At 40.0% G+C, this 20,397-nt stretch overlaps 1 protein-coding gene across 3 annotated transcripts in view; it reads right to left on the minus strand.

Annotated features, from left to right (window-relative positions):
- FBXL20 (F-box and leucine rich repeat protein 20) overlaps positions 1–20,397 on the minus strand; it is a 66,885-nt gene that overhangs the window by 14,332 nt on the left and 32,156 nt on the right. For all 3 annotated transcript variants that reach the window (XM_067541212.1, XM_067541210.1, XM_067541211.1), the window contains 8 exons: positions 18,785–18,839; positions 12,956–13,030; positions 10,244–10,338; positions 9,597–9,665; positions 6,052–6,147; positions 4,636–4,762; positions 2,110–2,184; positions 270–400 (listed from right to left, as the gene is read on the minus strand). In XM_067541212.1, the coding sequence (XP_067397313.1) occupies positions 270–400; positions 2,110–2,184; positions 4,636–4,762; positions 6,052–6,147; positions 9,597–9,665; positions 10,244–10,338; positions 12,956–13,030; positions 18,785–18,839 (723 nt within the window). The remainder of the gene's footprint in view (positions 1–269; positions 401–2,109; positions 2,185–4,635; positions 4,763–6,051; positions 6,148–9,596; positions 9,666–10,243; positions 10,339–12,955; positions 13,031–18,784; positions 18,840–20,397) is intronic.

The following is a 20,397-nucleotide window of genomic DNA, read 5'->3' on the forward strand; positions in this document are numbered from 1 at the left end:
AGCACATAAGAGCAGCACACAACACTGCTGCACCGAGATATCGTGTAGAATTATATTCTGTGGAATCAGAAGTTAGGGCATAACTAATTCGGTGTCATCCTCTTCACACTGAATAGCTGGAAATGATGACTTCAATGGTACACAAGTGGACTTCTTGATAGGACGAAGAGTCCTGACCCTTGGAATAAAAATTGGTAAGAGTATTCCATTACCAGGTCACCCACATCTTTACTCACTCTGTATTGTGAGACTCCAGACTGAAAACTCACCTAAGCCTCGGGCAGTTTTGACCCAGGGCATTCAAGATAGCATCTGTAATATTAGAGCAGCCTGAGGCACACAAGGATTGCAATTTATGGCATCCTCTGCATATTGTTATGAGACCATCATCTGTGATTTGCTACAAGAAAAAACAAAACATCAGAACCATTAGTAGTGATAATCAAGATCCAATGCATTGCCCAATTCTGCCTTATGAGACAAGGAAGGAGGCATTCAACTTAGAGTGAAGGCCAAGTTACACTTCTCAGCCAAGAAATATGTTCAAATATTTTACTTGATAGCTGAAACAGCATAAGGCACTCTGAAATGGCTTATAAATAGTCTGCAGCTGATTCCACAGGCATGCAAATATTTTAGGGGATGGCACTACAGAATCCCCTGGCTATCACCATAGCACTGTCTCTCAGCTTCCTCAGCAATGTCGACAAAGTAATTCTTGGCTGAAAGTTTAATTAGGAAAGCCTGTTAGAGGTCACAACATAATCCCCCCCCCATAATATAAAGGCTTTTTATTTTATCCACAGTTTAGTTTTACAAACAACTTTTAAAAAACTCAATCCACACTGCCGTGGTGCCCAAGAGATAAGCGCTAAGACACAGGTCTGAAACCTCGTCAAATTCAGCCCCTGTGAGACTTCACAGTTCAATAAAGCTGCACCCTGTTTGGCCAGGGAGACATCTGGACCTTGGTCTAACTCCAGGAACCAGTTTGGGATGGCAACACTTGAGGCAGAATCTGTCAGGAGAGTGATGTGTCAGCTGACAGTGGCAGCACTGACGGAGTTCTAGAGCTCAGTTTAGCCCTGCCAACTAGAGGACAATGTGGTGACAAGAGCAAGGTATACAATGGAGGAAGGTAGGGAAAGAAGAGTTGAGGTTATATAAAGGCACAGGAACAACCTGGGCCTCACTGGATTTTGGGACCTGGCCAGATCTGATTTCCCACATGGAAAGCACCAGTCTGGAGACTGGCAGTAGCCATTTTGGGCCAACTGCGGAAGTAGGAAAAAAGGGGAAAAATGCACTCTACAAAGGGTTAAATTAAAGGTCAGAGAGGACCTTACTTGGTTTTCCTTTCACCTCCTTCTAACAGTTGCATCTTCCAGATTCCAGGTGGAGTTCCAGTGCTCCCTACTTATATTTCTCTTCTAACCCCTTTCCCACAAGTACCCTGTGTTAATAATGAAAGTTATTGCTGGCACCGTCCTCACGCTAATCATATATACATCTCCCTTCAGGTGCAAACACTACTCCTTAAAACATATTACTGAGTGAGGCACTGATCTACGAATCCCCAAGCCCCTTCCAACTTTGGTGGAAAGGGCAGGGACAGTCTGTTAATACTGCCATGTCAGAATAGCTGGATGATGTACACAAAGAACTCTGCTCAGATCCTTTTTGGCATTGTTAATAGTTGGTTCAGAGTCTTTTGGTACAGGGCAAATGTACTTCCTGATTCAGTTTTAAAGGCTACTAAGTTTGGATGCAAACACACATACATTTTGGCCCAATGGAAACAATTTTTCCAGCCAGTCCTGCAAATGCACTTAGAAGCCCCATGAGCAGGGCAGAGAGACAAATAGTCTTGTCAAACTGAATGCTAACAAGGCTATTTTGGGGGTTGTACAACTCTAGAAATGCTACCACAAAAGAAAGCCAAAAAGATATTTTTATACCTGTATTTTTTAAAATAGCAAAAGTACAATTTTCCAGTCTATAAAGACGATGACGTTTCAAGGGTGGAGTAGGTCTTACACAATCCTGTTTAGAGATGCCCTTTATAGCTACATTGCATGTAAAATGGGAATCACAGGAAAGATTACTTACTAAGCAGGTTTGCAGGTTTAAAGTCACTAGCTCAGGACAGTGTGCTCCAATGTATTTGAGAGCTTCATCCTCAAGCTAGAAAGAAACATTTATAGACACACAATTTGTTACATTCAAAGTGATCTCTACAGAGAAAATACAAGTTATCGTTCTCTGAATTTTCACTAAGGGAAAAAGCCACTCAGTTTACAAAATGTGTGTAAGCAAGCATTATACAATCTACCGTCCACTGTTTCAGAGATTGAGAATCTAGAGATTTGCAAAGTTAAGTTATTGATTTCAATAAATTATGATCAGGCCAAAAATACATGATTAACAGACAGAACGGGAGATGAAATTATCTTTTAATTTTGATACATTTTGTTTCTAATAAATTCATGCTTTATATGGCTCCTCTATCTCACTTGTGAAGCGCTCTTAAAAAAGTATTTTTTTCAGTGCAGGAGCCACAAAGGCACCCAAGTTGTTTTTGGCTGCTAACAAAAAGTCACTGCCAGTCTTACATCCACAAGAACAGATGGCAAATAACTGATCACAAGGATGTATTCCCATCAATATTTCTCTGGAGTCCATAAATAACCAGAAGCTCAAGCTGTTTTTCAGTGATCTAAATTCTGAAAATAGGCTCGGATTGTTAAACCTCTTACCAGTCATGTATACGTCTCCTAGGCTATTAAAAACCACAGTAACATAAGCTTAGGAAACTACTGGCACTGCTCCCAATATTTGGGTTTGTTTTGCACATAGTGATTTACGTACCATTGCTTTGCTTCATATACTAAACATTTATTGTTTTCTACACCAATGTACTGTGGGACTAAACTTTTGCAAAGTAAATGTTATTGAAGATTATATGTCCACAGCAGGCAATATTTTGACCCGGCTCCAGAAGGACAAAAAGAACCAAAACCTGCCACACACCACAATTTCAATATTTGGGCAAAAGAGAACCAAGTACATCCAAGAAAGTGGCTTTCAGGTTTAATCCTTAGGCTCTAATTATGTAGGTTTCCAGGAACCACAAATTGAAAATATAGCAGGGAAAACTCAGCGCTTCACCTTCCCAAGACAGAAAAGTTGAGTTCTGCACAGTCTACTGCATGTTGATCTTTCAATCTTTCCTGCCTGATCTACATGTGCACTGAAGATTCCATGGCTTTTTTTACCCTCCCTAATAAGGAGCAAGGGGATTTGTTCCCATGTTCTTGGGCAAAATTTCTCTTGCCTTCACTGTTATTCAGCAAGCTGCATGCCAGTTTTCAGCACAACTACCATTCTCTCAGCCCAGAATTGGTAGGTGAAGTAATTCCTATGCTTATAAATACCTTGGGATTCTTACGTTCTTGGGATGAAATATATCAGGTTTTACAGTGTCATTCTGACTAAGCCAGGGGCATGTTTGTCTGCACAAGACAATCATACATTCAAGTCCTACATCAGAGCTTGGGCTCATATCTAATGCTACAACTAAGACTACTAGAGAAGATACTAAATTGTTTGAAACTACTGTCTTTTGGATGACGTTAAAATGGGGTCCCCTTGGCTTATTTCTGGCTAGCAAGCGTTAGGACCTGTAACCTGGATATGAACCCCTCTACCACTAAAAGAGATTCTAATACTCAAGGCAGGTATCAGCTATTGCTGAGTTCACAACTGAAACATTGGCCTAAATAAAGTCACAGTGCTATAGCCATATTTAACATAAAAAGTTCTTAAATACCTAGAGTATGAAAAGAGCTATGCGAGTTTCATTCTAGTTTGAAGTGTGGGCGTGTTAATGGCCCAGCATGTAGAATAGTAATGTTAAAGAAAATTAACTCTAAACAACAAAGGGTAATGGAAATGTCAGCCTTAAAAGCTAATAATGCACAGTTTATATTCTAAAATGTCAGGGTTGAAGATCCATCCACGTAGTGTCTTCAGAACCTATTACATCTTGGTCTGGACACAGTTCAAAGAGCAACAGGGCACCTCTGTGAAAGGGTGGTACTAAGTGTCTAATTTGCTGTAGGAAAGCCTTTGAAATGAGACAGTGACAGTCCAACTCTACATTAGCCAGCTGGAAGATTCCACAGACTCAGGAACTTTTATCATGTAATGCCAGATGCAACAATAGCTGGGCTTTCTGCTACTGTCTGACCCTAAAACGGGCCACAGTAAGTCTACGGACATTGCAAGGATATTTTACCTCTTATTAAATAGAGTTAATGTGAGTGTGGTTTTGTTCATTACAACCCCTGAAGCGGGGGGAGGGGAGGAAAAAAAAACCCAAAACAAAAAAAGATTCCACTATTAGATAGTTTTCATTTTTCAGAGTTCAGTTATTCATGCTGGGCTCAAAGCTAGTAAACAGTTTCAATAAAGCACTTGATGTCTAGTTTGTAGATCTTGAATAGTTATTTCAATAAGGTAACGTATTTTGAAATATAAGATCTACAATACGTCACACTCAGTCAGCTCAGTTACAGCAACAAGAAATTCATTGTTGTAGTTAGTTTAATGCACATGTTTTCCATAAAGTCATACCTGCGTGCAGCCTTTCAGAAACAGGGCTTTGAGTCCCCCACAACCTCTCACCAGAGCCTGGATGCCATCCTTAGTCACTTGGTCGCACCAGGAGATATTCAGCTGTTCCAGCAGTGGGCATCCCTCGCTTGGGAGGCAAAAGGAAAAGTGGGTGGAAATTTAAGAAATCCTGCTTCAAGCCAGATTACAGGAAATTCCAATTTCTGGACTCCAACTGAGTACAGGAAGTGACACCCACACCCCACATGGAACATTCATTTATTAAACATATTAAACAAAAATCTCCAGATGAGAGCAGCTCGCCAGTGGTAGGCTCAACATTGTGGCAATCTAAGAAAGGAAGGTAGATCTACTGCATCCTAAGTGGGTCATAGGGCTGTGTCCCACCTCCTTGTCATTGGATGAGAGGCTTAGATACAGCCAAACTAACATTAAATCAGATTCAAACAACTTGATTTTTGAAACATGGCCTCTGATTTTCCAGGCACAACTTTGTGCTTGAAAATAGCTGCTGGCATAAAAAGAATGCACACATTTGATCTGCAGTCAGGTAGACAGACATATAAATCTATCAGTTGTGTTTGCAAATAATTGCAGGCACAAAACTGACTAAAAAATTGGAGGCCAGGTTGAAGCCCTTTAAAAAAAAAAAAAAAAAAAAAAAAAGGCTCAAATTCTTGAAAGCCAACTACCAAAAAAGCCTCTCTCCATTTTCTGTACTCCAATTCCTTCGATAGCTCAATGCATCCTCTTCAATATTTTGTTTTCCTTTAGATTAGCCCTTCTATATTTATCCTTTTTAGATAGATCCATTTATTATAATTGAAAACCCACTTTACTCAAGTTTTTTTTTTTTTTTTTTTTTTTTTTTAATAGTTTAGGCTTCACTCCCTAACTTTAACCTTCAGTTTTCTCTTTTGCCTCCCTTGCTCTGTCCCAATCTCTTCTCACTATTGCCTGTCTTTCCCTTCCATTTCTAGATTATTTGAAAATTACATTTAGTAGAGTTAAGTAGTTACCACATCACCTAAGCAGTTTAAGACAAGTAATCATGTGCTGGTCTTTATTTTGCAACTATAGGATGCTTGTTATCTATGCAATCGGAGTTGTATAATTCAAGAATCAACTATTAACAAAAACGTATTTACAAGGCATGTTGACTAAAATCAAAAACCTCAGTGCAATAGTGCAATCCAATTATTCTATTGCTAATCATTTTTAGGATGAGGCACCTGCTGTTTAGACCCTGTCTCTCTGCAGACCAGGAGGCATTACCCAGCAGAGTTCAGCATTAATATATTAATTTATCTATCCATCTCAAACACTACCAAGGGACTTCAGAGATTAGGAGACATGGTGAAGCATGGTATTTAGAATTAAATTGGTGCACAGGATCTCAATGCTGTTCGTTCCTACCTCAGTGCTTTTAGAGAGAGGTTGGTTATGGAAGTGCAGGAAGCCAAATCAAGGTGCCTGAGCTTGGAGCAGAATTTACTAAGGCTGGTACATGTCCTGAAAGAGAATATAAAAAAAAACGAAAAACCAAAACTTCAGACAATACATTTATCCATCCAAGACATACATAGATACAATCACGTATATTATTCCATCACACACACACACTATGTGTACAAGTATATTCACATAAGCTTCCTCTAAAAAAAAAAAGATAGAGACTAGAACGTGGGGCAGGCATTGGCGGTTGGTTGGTTGGTGGGGGAGAGGAGAGCGAAATGCACTTAGGAAGCAGCCTACACGTGTGTGAAGAGGAAAGATTTTCTTCACATTCTGAATCATTCAACTTTTGTTGAGGGATTCACTTGCTCAAAACCCAATGCTGAAGACAATTCTATAGGACACTTCTAACATCTGTTATCAAAGAGGCCAACATAACTCTTAAGATCTGTACCCTCTACCCCAGGGGTCGGCAACCTGTGGCATGCATGATGATTTTGAGTGGCACGCGGCACTGCTCCTGGCCCAAAGCCACGCAGCACAGTGCCGCGCAGCAGCCGCTACCCTTTTCCAGCCCTGCCCCTCTTTCACGTGGGCCCAGTGGGGGTGCCCTGGTCAGTGCCATGCCACTCCCGGCTCCAAGCAGCGCAGTGCAGCACCATGGCTGCTCCCACTTCCAGCCCCTCTCCCATATGGGTCTGGAGCCACACCACTCCCAGAGCAAAGCAGGCGGGAGCGGGGCAGTAGCTGCCACACGGCACTGCTTCGGGCCAGGCAGCCTTCCCCCTGCCACCGGGTGGCCTGGGGGCATCTGCCCCTCTTACTCGTGCTCCCTGCCGGAGGGATGTCAGCAGGGGGTGGTTACTCAGACGAAGGCCTGGCCAGCGCCTCCCCCACCCCAGGTTGGCACCCAGGGGCATGGGCCTCTTGGTACGCCACTGCACCCGCCATCCTTGGGCACTGGACACCCTGTAAGCCACTGTCCAGACCACTGGGCCCATGGCACACGGGAGAGGGATGGGGGAAGATTTGGTACGCCCCTTCCCAAAGGTTGCTGGCCCCTGCTCTACCCTACTTTCCCAGCTTGCTACTCAAGATTCCTTTGACAGTACTTTTCCTCCATGCACTGAGAAACACCTAAAAATGAACAAGGAAAAGTACCAAGCATTACATGACTAAAGGCACATACTGCACACTAGAAACAGGAACTGGGCGCTGGTAGCAGTTTACAGCAGATGGAGCACATCTTAGGGGCTTGCTGTTTAGCTGTGAGTTCAAACTCCCTGAAACCAATGGCAGTGATTTCACCTGCCTAAGGTTCATTTATGAAGGAATAGCAACAAAATATGGTTTTATGCAATAAGTGCTGACCATAGGTAACTATGCACTGGGGAAACTAGCTGCTTCCTTTATCAAAGCCTTCAAAATAATTATTCAACTAGTACAGTGTAGCTTTGTATAGATGACTAGGTAGAAAGATCCACAAGTGCCTGAAAAATACGGCAAGTGAGTGATAGCCAGCAATGCCCCTTTAAAAAAAAAATCACAGCAGTAAGGCCAGTTCAGAGGCCAGCTGAGAAACCCAGGTTTGATCACCAACCCTGTTATCTAGCTCCACTGGGCTGGCAGAACTGCAGAAGTAGAGACTGATACCGCAAGATGCTGAGCATAGCCTGGAAGATAAAGACAAACTATGGTTTTGACTCACAAGACTATATTAAGCTTATAAAATAAAATGACTAGCAGTGTAAAAAGGAGTACTTCCACCTGCTAATAAATGACTAACAGTAGCCAGCAAAGATGCATAGGAATGAGTTTTCACAGCATGTGTTATCTCCAGTGGGAGGTCACATAAAATACTAGCCTGCATCGTCTGTCCCCAAAAGTATGAATGGTTTTCAAAAGCTATCATAACAGTGATGCTTAGAAGTTAATACAGAACCAGTTGCTACTTGAATCAGAAAAAACATAAAAAGCTTTTTTTAAAAAATGATTCCTTCAGTTGGCACATCTTATTTATTCAAGAATGCAAACTGATTTAGTGGAATTTACCACTATTCTCCTCAGAAGAGTATTTTATGCCATTACACTTTCGGACTCATCTATATTTTTAGATACAGAATCTATAGGTAATTAGTGAAGAAAGAGCATACATGTAACATGGTTCTGCCCTATCTTAGCCCCTCATGTACTGCTACTATAGAAAACATAGGGATCTTACAATAACATCACTTATAAATTGTAAGATGTTACAAAAAGCACCGTAGCAGGAAGACTGCAAAATAGCAGAGAAGCTAGATAAAACTTTGATACACACCTATTTCAAGGCAATCCAGGTGCAATTTAAAGCATATGTGACCAGCTGTCCATGGGAAAAACCTCGACTCTATGTGGAGTTGATGGAAAAGCACAAGAACCCCCCCAACTCTTAATAGTCAGTGGACGGCAGCGTGGAAGTACTGATTGACAAGCATCACCACCACAACTAACAAACATTTCACTGATGACATTTGAAGTCCTCGGTAATAAAATACTAGCTGAATTACATATATCCATACTCATAGCATTTATTAAAGAAAGTTAAAGTACAGAAAGGTTTACTCTTGCCAACTCTTTTAGGAAGATTCATTTGCAAGACATACACCGCCTAACTTTTTCCTGGTCAGGGATATTCCAGATAGGGAGAAAAGGAAGTTCCCAGCACATTCTTCTTTTCTGGAGCTCTCCCTCTCAACAAAGGCTTCAAACAAACAAAGGACCCCTTGACCCCTTTCCACCCAGACAGGCAGACTCATTATATTCAGGTTGCCTCTGAGACCCTCCCCCTTTAATCACAGAAATAAGATGACAGTTGCAAAGCTTCAGACTGAAGACACGCCCTACCCCCAAAAAGCATGAAAAAGGGAAACATTTGTAGATGACAGAATTTAACAGAGAATCACTCAAATGGGAATCAGAACTGCTTGAAGCATACAAGAGGTGGCAGATGAGCACAAACACCATTAACTAAACAACTGTAGCTGCTCAATGTTCAGAGAAATTGCAGTCTCCATAAATTCTGACCTGGGGGAACAAGGAGAATATTGCTATTCTGTTCCACTATACAGTGAGCCTTACTGTTCTGAAGTGGACACTTTAGCAGCCTTTTCTGCATCTGAAAAGATGAGTCATACCTGCGTAAAAGAACTACTTCCTTGGCTATATTTCCCCCTTAATGTCAACAACTTGATCTGATCACCTGCCTTGAAATAACGAGTGAGCCACTCGACATAAGAGATTTCCTGATTTCTTTAAATTTTTATCAGACCATAACAAGTCATTCCATCAGGAAGTAGACCATTTACTCATACCACATTTAGAAAACAAACAGTACTAAGATAACAGGGTGGGACAACGGAGGAGAATCTGGAACTACTACCTTCCATTAAGCTGAGACAGATTCATGAATATTAATAATTACAAAGGTTAATATTCCAACACTCCCCCCTAATAAACACATTACTTACGTATCTGTGATCTTGGTGCAGCCATTTAGGTTCAATACTTCAATATTTCTGCAGTTCTGTGCGAATGTCCTTCATTGGAGAAAAGACAGAACACCACTATTTTTCAGACAATGTTTCCAGATGTTTAGAAACAGATGCTTTAATCTCAACACTACAGAAATAATTTAAAAAACAGACACTGTTTATCTTGGGCAGACTGTTGATCCTCCTCACCAGCCTTTTATATGGGTGCATCTTTCAAAAACAGGGAATCAAATAGGCTACTGAATGCTGGGCTTAAAGGGAAATGCAGAGCAACAACGAGCTGTCACCCACATCTTGTCTTTGGAGTTCTCCCAGCCCAGGAGCAAGGACAGAGGTTCAAGTCTCCAGTGCCAATTCCCCCAATACTGCAACACCGTCAGGTTGACTATGTTGCTATTTTTCAAGAAGGGCTTTGGAGAAAGGCTCATATTTCAAACACATAAAAAAAGAATTATGCACATATTGTTCATTAGTTACTTAAGCAATTATTTTTGAATGCATATTGCTATTGGTCTCACTCTAATGCATTCATGAGTAGATATATCATTCCAGCCCTCTGTGGATGGGGAAGCAGAACCATTCTTTGCTTCATATTTAAAAGTAGGAGGAAGCCATACCACTACCTTAATGCATTGTCTCCCACTCCTAGACATCCACGCAGGCTTAGCTTTCGCAAGAAACCCCCACATCTTTTAGAAATATTCTCCACTACTCGACCCTGCAAAAAGAAAGGAAAAGAATTCCACTGACATCACTTCTTAGTTTCCATAATCCCTTGATTAAAGTTAAATTCAAAACTTTGTAGGTTAAAAACAGTTTGCATATTATTTCAGGCATAAGGGCAACTGAGCAAACAATTACCATCAAGGTACCAATATAAAACTGAAGAAGTCTATGATTCAACTTCTAAAAATGGACAAGGAACAATTATCCAAAACCAAAAGAAGAAAGCTGAGGCTAGATACTAGGAAAAGCCTCAACTGTAAGAGCTACTGGGCAGTGCAAGAGACTACCCAAGAGATGGCTGAAGCATCATTACTGAACATATACAACAAATCACAGAAACAACACAGGTAACGAGGATTTGCAAATAGGCACGTGTTGTCATAAAAGATGAAAAGATTTTTATATTGGGGGACAGAGTAGAGATGAATAGTGCAAGGGAGTTTTTTTCTCTCACAGAGGAAGCGTTTCGATTTTCCTCTCAAAAACATCTAGAGAAATGCAATAATGTAATATTTTACATGATAAAGTGCCTCCACAGAGACCCCAGAACAAGTCTGAATTTTCTACAAGGTTGAGCCCACTTTGGATGATGAAATAGTAAAGAGACCAAGGAGAGGAGAGAAAGACTATACAATTTACCAACACACATTAGTTTCAGTGTGCAGAAATATGGACATTTTCCCCTTCATTTTATTCTCTACATCTGATCATTGGAGAATAAAATGTGAATCACTTTCAAGTGTTAGCTACTAAAAGTTTGTATTAAGAAATTTTTAATTCCTCCCTCCCAAACTAAAAATGCATTTGAGCATTAGGGTAGCTACAAAGCATTAGCATGATGCTTGATCCTGCCCTGAGGTCCCATCCAGTCCTACGAATCTATGATCCAAAAGGGCTATAACCAGTTGAGACCCCCCCACATTTACCTTCCTTAAAGTCTACTCTGTGAAATTAAACTACTGTGGGAATGCCAACTACAGCCAGAATGTGCTGCCAAAGTATTGCACTGTCTAAAAGGGATAAAGGAAGATAAATCCCATGCTGCATTTTAGAAAAGGAAGGTTAAAGAATTTAAAACTGCATGTTTGTATAGGTCCTCAGCAGCCTCACCACAACTGTGAATATCTTTGGGATCACAGAGGATTCAAATACATTTAAAAAAACCCCAAAAACCTTTAAAGCTGCAAGTTTATCTTCCTTTAAGCATACAACATTTAGGGCTTAGACAGCTTGAGAATGTCCTGTTAGGTTAAGGAAAGGCTGCATTTTGGAGCATCTTGTATTAAAATATAAGTCAATGCTCACGCACAAATATATATTTAGTGCACACAGTTGAGGAAGAGAATGGAGAGACTTTAAAGCCACGTAAAACCGCTCAAGAAGGGAAAAAGCCTAGTTTAAATACCCAGCATTGCTCTCCTTCTTACACAGTCCAGATAGAGCAACATGGCTGAAAAGTTCTTCTCATTTTCTGCTCCTAGCACAGATCAGGGAATTTCAAAGAGCTCCCTGCACCTGTGTGAAAGTGAAGTCTTACACCTGCAGAGAACTTTAGGAATGCTCTGATTACCTTTACTTTCTCCCTTAATTAACAGAGACATGTCTCAAGTAACACTTCTTGTAGGGAGCAGGACCACATCTGCTTCCCTCCTTCAAAACACTCAGGGCACTTGCCAAACACCACAAGCCTTTAGATCAGACTTTTTGGGTACACGATTTGCCACATCATCAGAGGCCAGTTCCTTTATGTCTATAACAGATACTTCAACATGTCTGGCAGAGTACTTTATCCCTTCTGTCCACAAAGGCTCTGTAACTTGCAGCTTCAGCCAGAACACAAAACAAGCCATTCCCAGGCTTATGTTTTTCAGTTTGTGTCGAGCTACAAGGCTGCTCTCCTCTCCTTATCTCCAAAAAACAATTTTTTTAGAAGAAGAATATAACAATTTGATAAGGGTAATGCAGGGACTTTAGTTTTCAGAACAGTATGACAACATGAGGCACAAAGTTATCATTTCCTACAGGCACTTCACAGTTCACTTCTAACAGATTTTATCCAAAGTTACAAGAAGGCATTCCCACAGAGGTACATCTTTTGAACAAACTCAGAACCGGAAATCTCCAGCATCTTCCTGGTTTGTGTTTCCATTTCCAACAAAGGAAAACAGACACTACAGACTATGAGAGAGAACTTCGGTGTCTTAATGGTATAAGTCCAAGTATATTAGATAAAAGCCATACTTGATTCTGTTGAGTGGGCGAGAAAATCTAGACCAATCCTTATGAGCAATATCTTTCAGCAAAAGAACATATTTACCTCTGTTATTTCTGTTCTTTTAGTAAACGTAAAAACAGCCTCTTTAAAATCAGTGTAGATGTACACACACAAATACCATTCAGTCCTGGTACAGTTAAATAGTTCTGTCCATTTTCAAAAGATGAATGAATCGCTAAGACTATAAAGGCTCCCTGAAGCTAAGAAAAACCGAAAATTAATGATTTCTATCTCCAGGGAAGGTAGAAAGGGTTATGCTGGGGGTATTAATCTATTCCATACTGTAATTACATTTTAAACAAGAAAAATGGGTTTGTATGTCACTTAATTATACCTCGATATCCCTCTGGAAATCAAACAGGTCAATTCGCTGCCAGTTACTGCCATCCAGGGCCAGAACATTCCATGCCTTTATTGGGGGAAAAAAATGTCAGTGCATGATTAATATGAAAAAAATGCCAGTGGGAATCTAGTTACAATTTGTTCCTTTCAGAAACGACATTGTGTCTCAAGTGAAAAAGCACCAAATAATTATTGCAACTGATGAAAAACCCTTGGGTCAGCAATATTCTCAGTTCAGACAAGACTTACCTCACCTATTCAGTACACTCTTAATTCCCCATATATCATTGGACACTTATGCAGGTAAGTCCAAGGTGTCACATGTTATCTGCACACAAATGATATTTCCATTTGTGGGCCACACAAACTAAACTTTTTATTTTGTATTTTAGAAAGGAGCTTTCCAACTGGAAAACATATACAGGGGTAACACATGGATCTCAAAGCATTTTACAAACATTAAGCCTGTTAATATCCATGCAAGGTAAGTTAGTATCATTTTCTACATTTCACAGAGGGGAAAAACAGGCAAAGGCTAGCAGGTTGATTTCAGAGTTCTGAAGCATCCACAGATTCCACTGATAACAGTGCAACCTGTAGATACTCAGCACCTCTGAAAAATATCAGGTCACAGGTGACTTGACGAAGGTCACAGTGAGTAAGTGGCATAGCCAGGAACAGAGCCTGGAACTTTTGACTCCTAGTTCCTCTTCTCTAAACAACAGACCACTCATTATATCTTTTTCTGGCACATTTGCTTCCTCAGTGACAGCTGTGTTCAATCGTCACCTCGCCGAGCTCCCTGACTTCCCATCCTTTCCTTCTATGCAATTCTTCAGTCATTTCATAATGCTGGATTTGTGACATCCAAATTCTGAGAAAGTGACCAAGGGTCATATGCACAGGATGACATCACTGTAGCATCAAGCAGAAGGTGAAGTGGGGATGTAAAAAAGGAAACAAACACCAGTACCCACATATTAGCAACAGCAGCAAAGAAGAATGCTGCAGAGTCACAAAGAAAGGTAATTTGCTCATGTAGGCTCCATCATGGAAGTTACAAGTCACTAAAAGTCTCACACATTAGATGTCTCAACACCACATTTATTTCTGAAATGACATGGAGCACCAATATAAGCAAATCTAATCTGTGTACAATGGTCGATGATTAGAATTTTTACTGGGCACCAATTATGCGCTATTTAACCACAAAAAAAGCTGAAAGATTATTACAGAGCTGAATTAAAATGTGAAAAGCAAGAATGTTCAGAATTTAGGTAGAGTCTCTGTCCCTAAAATTCACCAAGGTAGTAAATAGGCCCCAGAACAGATGTTATACAGCACACATGCTACAATGCCCAATAACAAAGAGGTAGGTCATGGACAGAGCCTTAGCTTTGCATTTCCTTACCTCTGTAAATTTAAAATCAGATGATTTTTTTTTTAAATGTTATGGTTTATTTTTATAATCAGCAATTAAACTTTAGCAACTGAGACTATTTTTAAAGCATACATTATTTTCAGCCAGCTAGGTTACTTACCTGTAACCAGAGTATTTCAAGATGAGCCTCTGCATATTCACATTTGTGGGATCAAGGCACCTATGCCGCAAACTTGCAGAGCTTATTGGAAAGCAGCATCCATTGGGGCTACTCTCACTCACTCACCCCAGGAGGGCTCCAAGGATTTAAAAGGGGGAGTGGCCCTACGTACCCCTACATTAATTCCAATAATTTGGGAATTCCTAACTTGAGACTCTGAAGAAGTGGGGATGGTGGGCAGGTAGTGGGAATATGCAGAGGGTCATCTCCAAGAACTCTGGTTACAGGTAACCAACCTTCATTTCTTCTTCAAGTAGCCTCTGCATATTGCCCCTTGTGAGTTTAGCAAGCAATACAACCCTCAGGAATGGGGGGACTGCAGAATTCTAGGTAAACAAGGAAAGCAGAACTGCCAAACAAGCATCAGCTCTGGATGCCAGGTCAAGAGTGACGAGAAGCAACAAATCTTGCACTCCCAAAACAAGTCTAAATGAAGGAACATTTTTGCTAAAAACATGTATAGCTGTAGTATCAGTATGTAATATGATGCCATGAAGACTGAGTGAGGGAATGCCATGGACACTCCCTTCTACCAGGATGAGGAGTGACAATTCCAGAAAATTAAGCCCTGTGAAGTTATAATTGTGAAACACAGTGCAACAGACGAGCAACCTTTGGACCATGACAGACTGGCTCCTAGTGTCAGTTCCTTTTCTCCATGGGACTGGGAAACAGGTAGATAAGATGTGGCCTGATATAATAAGGACAAGTTCTCTGAATATGTTAAATGTTCATAGTTCAAGACTGCTTATACCAAACTTGAGCACAAAGCAGGTTTTCAGAGAATTAATAAATCCAGTGGGGGAGAGGGTGGGAAGAGAGGGAGAGAGTTTATAATTAATACACTGATGATTAGCTTATACTATTTGCCACATCTGTAATATTTTAAGACCACATTTCCATGATGAGGTCTGTGCAGTTAAGATATAGTTGGAAACTTGTATTGCAAGTTTCTGCATCTCAAAGATTACCTTGGACCGATGGAAAAACTCCATCATATTTGGAACAACCAACCACTGTCAAGGGAAACTCCTTCCTGCTCTGAAAGGACTAGGAGTACATACCGTGGTGAGAGACTAATTTCCTAATAAGTCATTAAGCGAAGAGGCACACTTAAACACCAAATATTAACGTCTCAGAAAAAAGAATTAAGGAATTTCAGGGAAGTTTAGGCATTTCTTCTTAGTAAGTCCAATCCACTGACATAAAAGATTCTTCCACTATTAAGGTATTTGACATATTAAGTTAGTGTCTCACAACTTCATCATATATCAGTATTTCTCCATGAGCTGGGATTGTGGGAGCACAAGGGGGTAAAGATGACATTGCAACCTCGCTGAAGCCCTAAAGCAACCTATTCTCTCCTGCCTCTCCATAAACTTAACTCCTTCGGGACATGTCAGTCATGATTTTCATAGGAGTGCATTTCCTCTTCTCCTTACTTTTACCCTGACGGTTTTTGCATGGACTTGCAATGCTGAGAAAGAGGCATCATTGCTAGAAGATAGGTCTGGAGTAAAGGCTGAGGGTAAATGTACTGCATAAGCATGACATGCTGATGAGCACTTCCTGTGTCATCACCATGGCTATGAAAGCCTTAATACGTGCTGCAGCTTTGGTCTTCAGGGCTGCTTTATTTAGCTGGCATTGGTAGTGCTGGGCAAGAGATTTGGTCTCAGCATGAGACTGAGGAGAGACAGACTTGGAGACAGATATAAAAGGTGGTACCAAGGCCAGAGCAGTAAAATGAGCCTTGGGTCCTGTGACAGAGGATCTTGGCATAGAGGCTGGTTTCAGTATCCTCAATGAGCCCTGAGTATCAGGTGTAGGCCTGGAGAAGCCAGATGAGGCCACAGCCTGAGGCTTCTCTCTTCTAATGCAAGGAGCGATGGCTTGGCAGGCCGCACACTGGATTACTGGGAGAGTCTCACGCAGACAGAAAAGGCACCAGCCACAGAAGTCAGTCTCCAGTATGACTGCCAAGCAGGAGGTGCATCTCTTGAAGCCCTTTGAGGCATGGTGTCCCAACATGGCCCAGGGGAAGGACAGTCCAAGGATACCAGAACAAGGACAAGTTGTGTGTGTTAAACAAGCCTATGCTACTTTAACCACAAGAAAAATAAGCTAGATCATGACCATAAAGGTGAGTTCTGTTTACAGTAGGCAACAGAGGAACTAAGGCAGTTGGGGGTGCACTCCCTTATGCAGAGTAGGGCAAATATGTCACCTTGGGCGAGATCTCTCCTGTTTCCCCTGAAGACAAGGTTTTACAGAGCAGTTTGCAGGGCTGCCCTATTCCACAAGCATGAATACACAGTCTCCCAAAGAAGAATCCATTGTTAAAGTTTCACCTCCTTAATAAAATGTACTTTGCAAAACATTTCTGTAGCACGACGACTGCTATTGTTCACTTTAAAAAGAGATTTTTTTAGAAGAAATTGACAGACTTTTAAAATATGTATTACTTACTGTATGAATGAGAACAAGGAATTGGAGGCCTTAGCTTGTGTTTATTAAACACAAAAAGGTACGTTAAAGTAATGCTATGATTCAGTTTTAAATACACAAGAGTCAGGAAATATAAAGTTACATACTCATAACACCTGCAACTCTGCCATCATATTTATAGTATATAATATATTTATAATTATCATTTGATTCTATGATTCTAGAATACACAAGCATGCAAGTCATGCACTGAAGTTACCACTACTGCATGATGAAATACTACATGTTGCATGCACAAGAGGGTAGAGTTTATAGTAGTTGAACCAAAATGGAGTTGTCTGATCTTTGTGCATTTAAAATCTCAGTCATGAAATTGCTTTTATGCTCTGTTTTTCATTTAATTAATTTTTCAGGAAAATAAGAAGCAGAAGAGAAATGTGCCAGTGGACTTAATTCATAACATACAGTCAAACAATGCACATTTTAATGTGCGATCCAGTGAAAGTACTATACATTTACATGTTAAAAGGCAGCTGTATGTCATCTGGGTTACTTAGCTCCAGTGTGTTCACAGGTGCCCTGTGAAAAGGCAAGGGTGTGACAAAATGAGAATAATAGATAAGGTGGATAAATGCCTTTGGAAGCCTATGTGAGCCAGTTAATAGCCAGAGTTGCTCTTTTGAGAAAATGAAGACACCCTTAGCATGAAAATCTAGTAGTGCCCAAAGAACACATGACTATGACCATTGTGTCTGAGGTCTGGATGGGGTGTCAATTGCAAATAAAAACAATTTATAATACAGTTTTGTATTATTTAGGGCTACCAAGAACAAAACAAGTCCATGGACAGCTTATCATCAAGTGGACCCAAAACTTCAGCTTTGTCCTACAAAGTCAGCTGATACTGGGATCTGCCAAGAAGGTAATTCCAATATACCAGTGACTCCACAGACAAAAGGATTTTTATATAAGCATTTACAACATGACTAATTTATATGATTCATTATGATAACGTTTTCTGTGAACAAGCTATGTATCTTATTAGATGACAACAAGATAAAAAGCAGAAATTCTGGACAAGAGCCCTTAAAACAAGTCTAGTAGCTCTGGTTGAATTGGCACTGGGGTTAGTGGAAGTTGCACACCCATTTTCCCTCAAGGAGTCTCAGAGTTGAACTATGTTTGCTGAGTTGCATGAAGCTACATACTACTTTAGCACTTAAAAACACTGAATGAAATACTCAATTCTCCTTCCTTCCATCTCTATTTGCGTCAGCTACATTGAAGCAGAAGGATAACTGCTCATTGAGCTCTCTTCATTGTGTTAAAGTTTAATTCATGAACATGATACATCTGCATTAACCCACTCAGATGTTAGCAGAACTCATTTAAAAACATTGTTTAGCTAACATGAATTGAACACATTTTCCCCTGTTCGGAGTAGCCCTTTTATATCCATCTAGACTGTTTAGACAAATTTTTTAAAAATTGCTTTAGCTGACTTTTTCCCTTCAATATCCTTAGCTGCCACCAAAGGGATCTACCTAGACATTCAACTCCACCCCCGCTGTGGTAAATACCTGAAACTTCTGGTATCACTAGGTTAACTATGGAGAAAGAGGAATGTGTAAACAAAGTTGAGACATTCTTTGAACAGAGTTTGCTGGCATGTACTTCCCCAAGCTGAGATAAAGAGGGCAATTTGGACCTGTCAGAGTCAGAATAAGAAAAATAGTGCTGATAGATTTTAACTGACACATAAAGATTCTTACCCTGGAAACCTGAGCACAACGACATAGAGTGACCACATCCAGAAAAGAGAATATTCTGTAAAGCAAACAAAAATACACTTTCTTTATAAAAGATATTTTGTTTATTTGCATCTAAAATAAAAAGAATGTAGAATACGTAAAAAAGGTTGGAGATAGAAAACTTCTTTGTAATTCAACTGAAAGCTTACTGCAAATAGAAGTGCAGACCAAGCAGTTAACAAAAGAAAGCAGAGTCCCAGATATTGGACTGGTACAAAATATTTAATCTTTTACCTTGTAGTATTTGCTGACAGAGTAAACTGAATGATTATTTATCAAAACAGATGCTTACTGCTACCTTGCAGCTCAGCAGTCAGAAATGTTCAATTAGTTAAAGAAACAGCAGGATAAATTGTTACAGTTCAACACAAGAGAACAGCTGTACAAAATCTGTTTGTTTACCAGTGAAAAATCCTTTTATCTTTAACAGTTGCATAGCACCAATGGCAGTCAGTGGAGCGCATAAATTAAAAACTTTGTTATCTGGTCCCAGTTCAGGAATTTATATATAATTTCCTGTGATAATTAAGAACTAAATACTACAATATGAGAAATGATTAAAAGTGTTATTGTCCTCAAACCCCAAGGTCGAGGTGGAAGGAGTCTCTTGCTTTGAAAGAGAGGGCAAGTGCAATTTGCATAAAGTCAGATGAGTTTGTTAGCATGCCTATGTGACTGTCTAGGTCAGATGTGTTAGGAGTGTGCTGGCTGGGTCACTTGTACATGGAATGTTGTCCCTTTGCGTGAGGGCACTCCTGAATATTTAGAACAGCATGGTGCACGGACATCCATTTTCTTGTTATCATATTTATCAGAATCCTAGAAGCAGATTGTTGTACTTCATTATTTTTCACTGGGCTCAATATTTCTACTCTAGAGTCATTTAAGCATATACAAATACAGTACAAAATCCACTTAAACTCTTGAGGAAATAAGGAGTTTATTAACATTGTTTGCGACTTGGAAAAAGATTAGGAAGGAGATCAAAGACATTAAACAGTAAATGCTCATGATGGCAACTATGATAAGTGAATTAATCCCAAGGTCAAGAGTTTATTACAAAGATATTGCAAACATTTAGTTAAGAGAAAAGCCACTATGCATACTGTTGCATATATGAAATTTGTGTGTTAATATTTGAAGTTGAAGAGTTTTTAGAAAGAAGGAAACGTATTAACGTTTGCATTTTATAAGGCTTTAGGGGATAAGCTATTTTGTTCCATTACTACGACAGGTATCTTTTTACAAGGTATGTTCAGTTTACTTTCATTCAAGGTGCCTTTGTTACTGGAGTAAGGGTTTATATAAGGTTAGAAACATCAATGACTAACTCTATTCACCCTCAAATTTTCTCTACTGTATAGGGCTTTTGTTGGGGACTTGTAGGTGCAATTGAACTACTAAATCTCTGAATTTTTTGCACACATTTAATTCATCTATTTTTTTTCCTTTTACATAACAGGATTATTTCTACTGTGGAAAAATCTAAATAATATTTTAAAACTGGTGTGATGATTATGCAGGCTTTACGAAGGAGGAATATGGTTAGACAATGGAACTGATCCACATCATGC

This window comes from Emydura macquarii, unplaced genomic scaffold (genome assembly GCF_026122565.2).
Source record: "Emydura macquarii macquarii isolate MOO-44397 ecotype Brisbane River unplaced genomic scaffold, CSIRO-AGI_Emac_v2 contig_629, whole genome shotgun sequence".
In the NCBI taxonomy this organism is placed as follows: domain Eukaryota; kingdom Metazoa; phylum Chordata; order Testudines; family Chelidae; genus Emydura; species Emydura macquarii.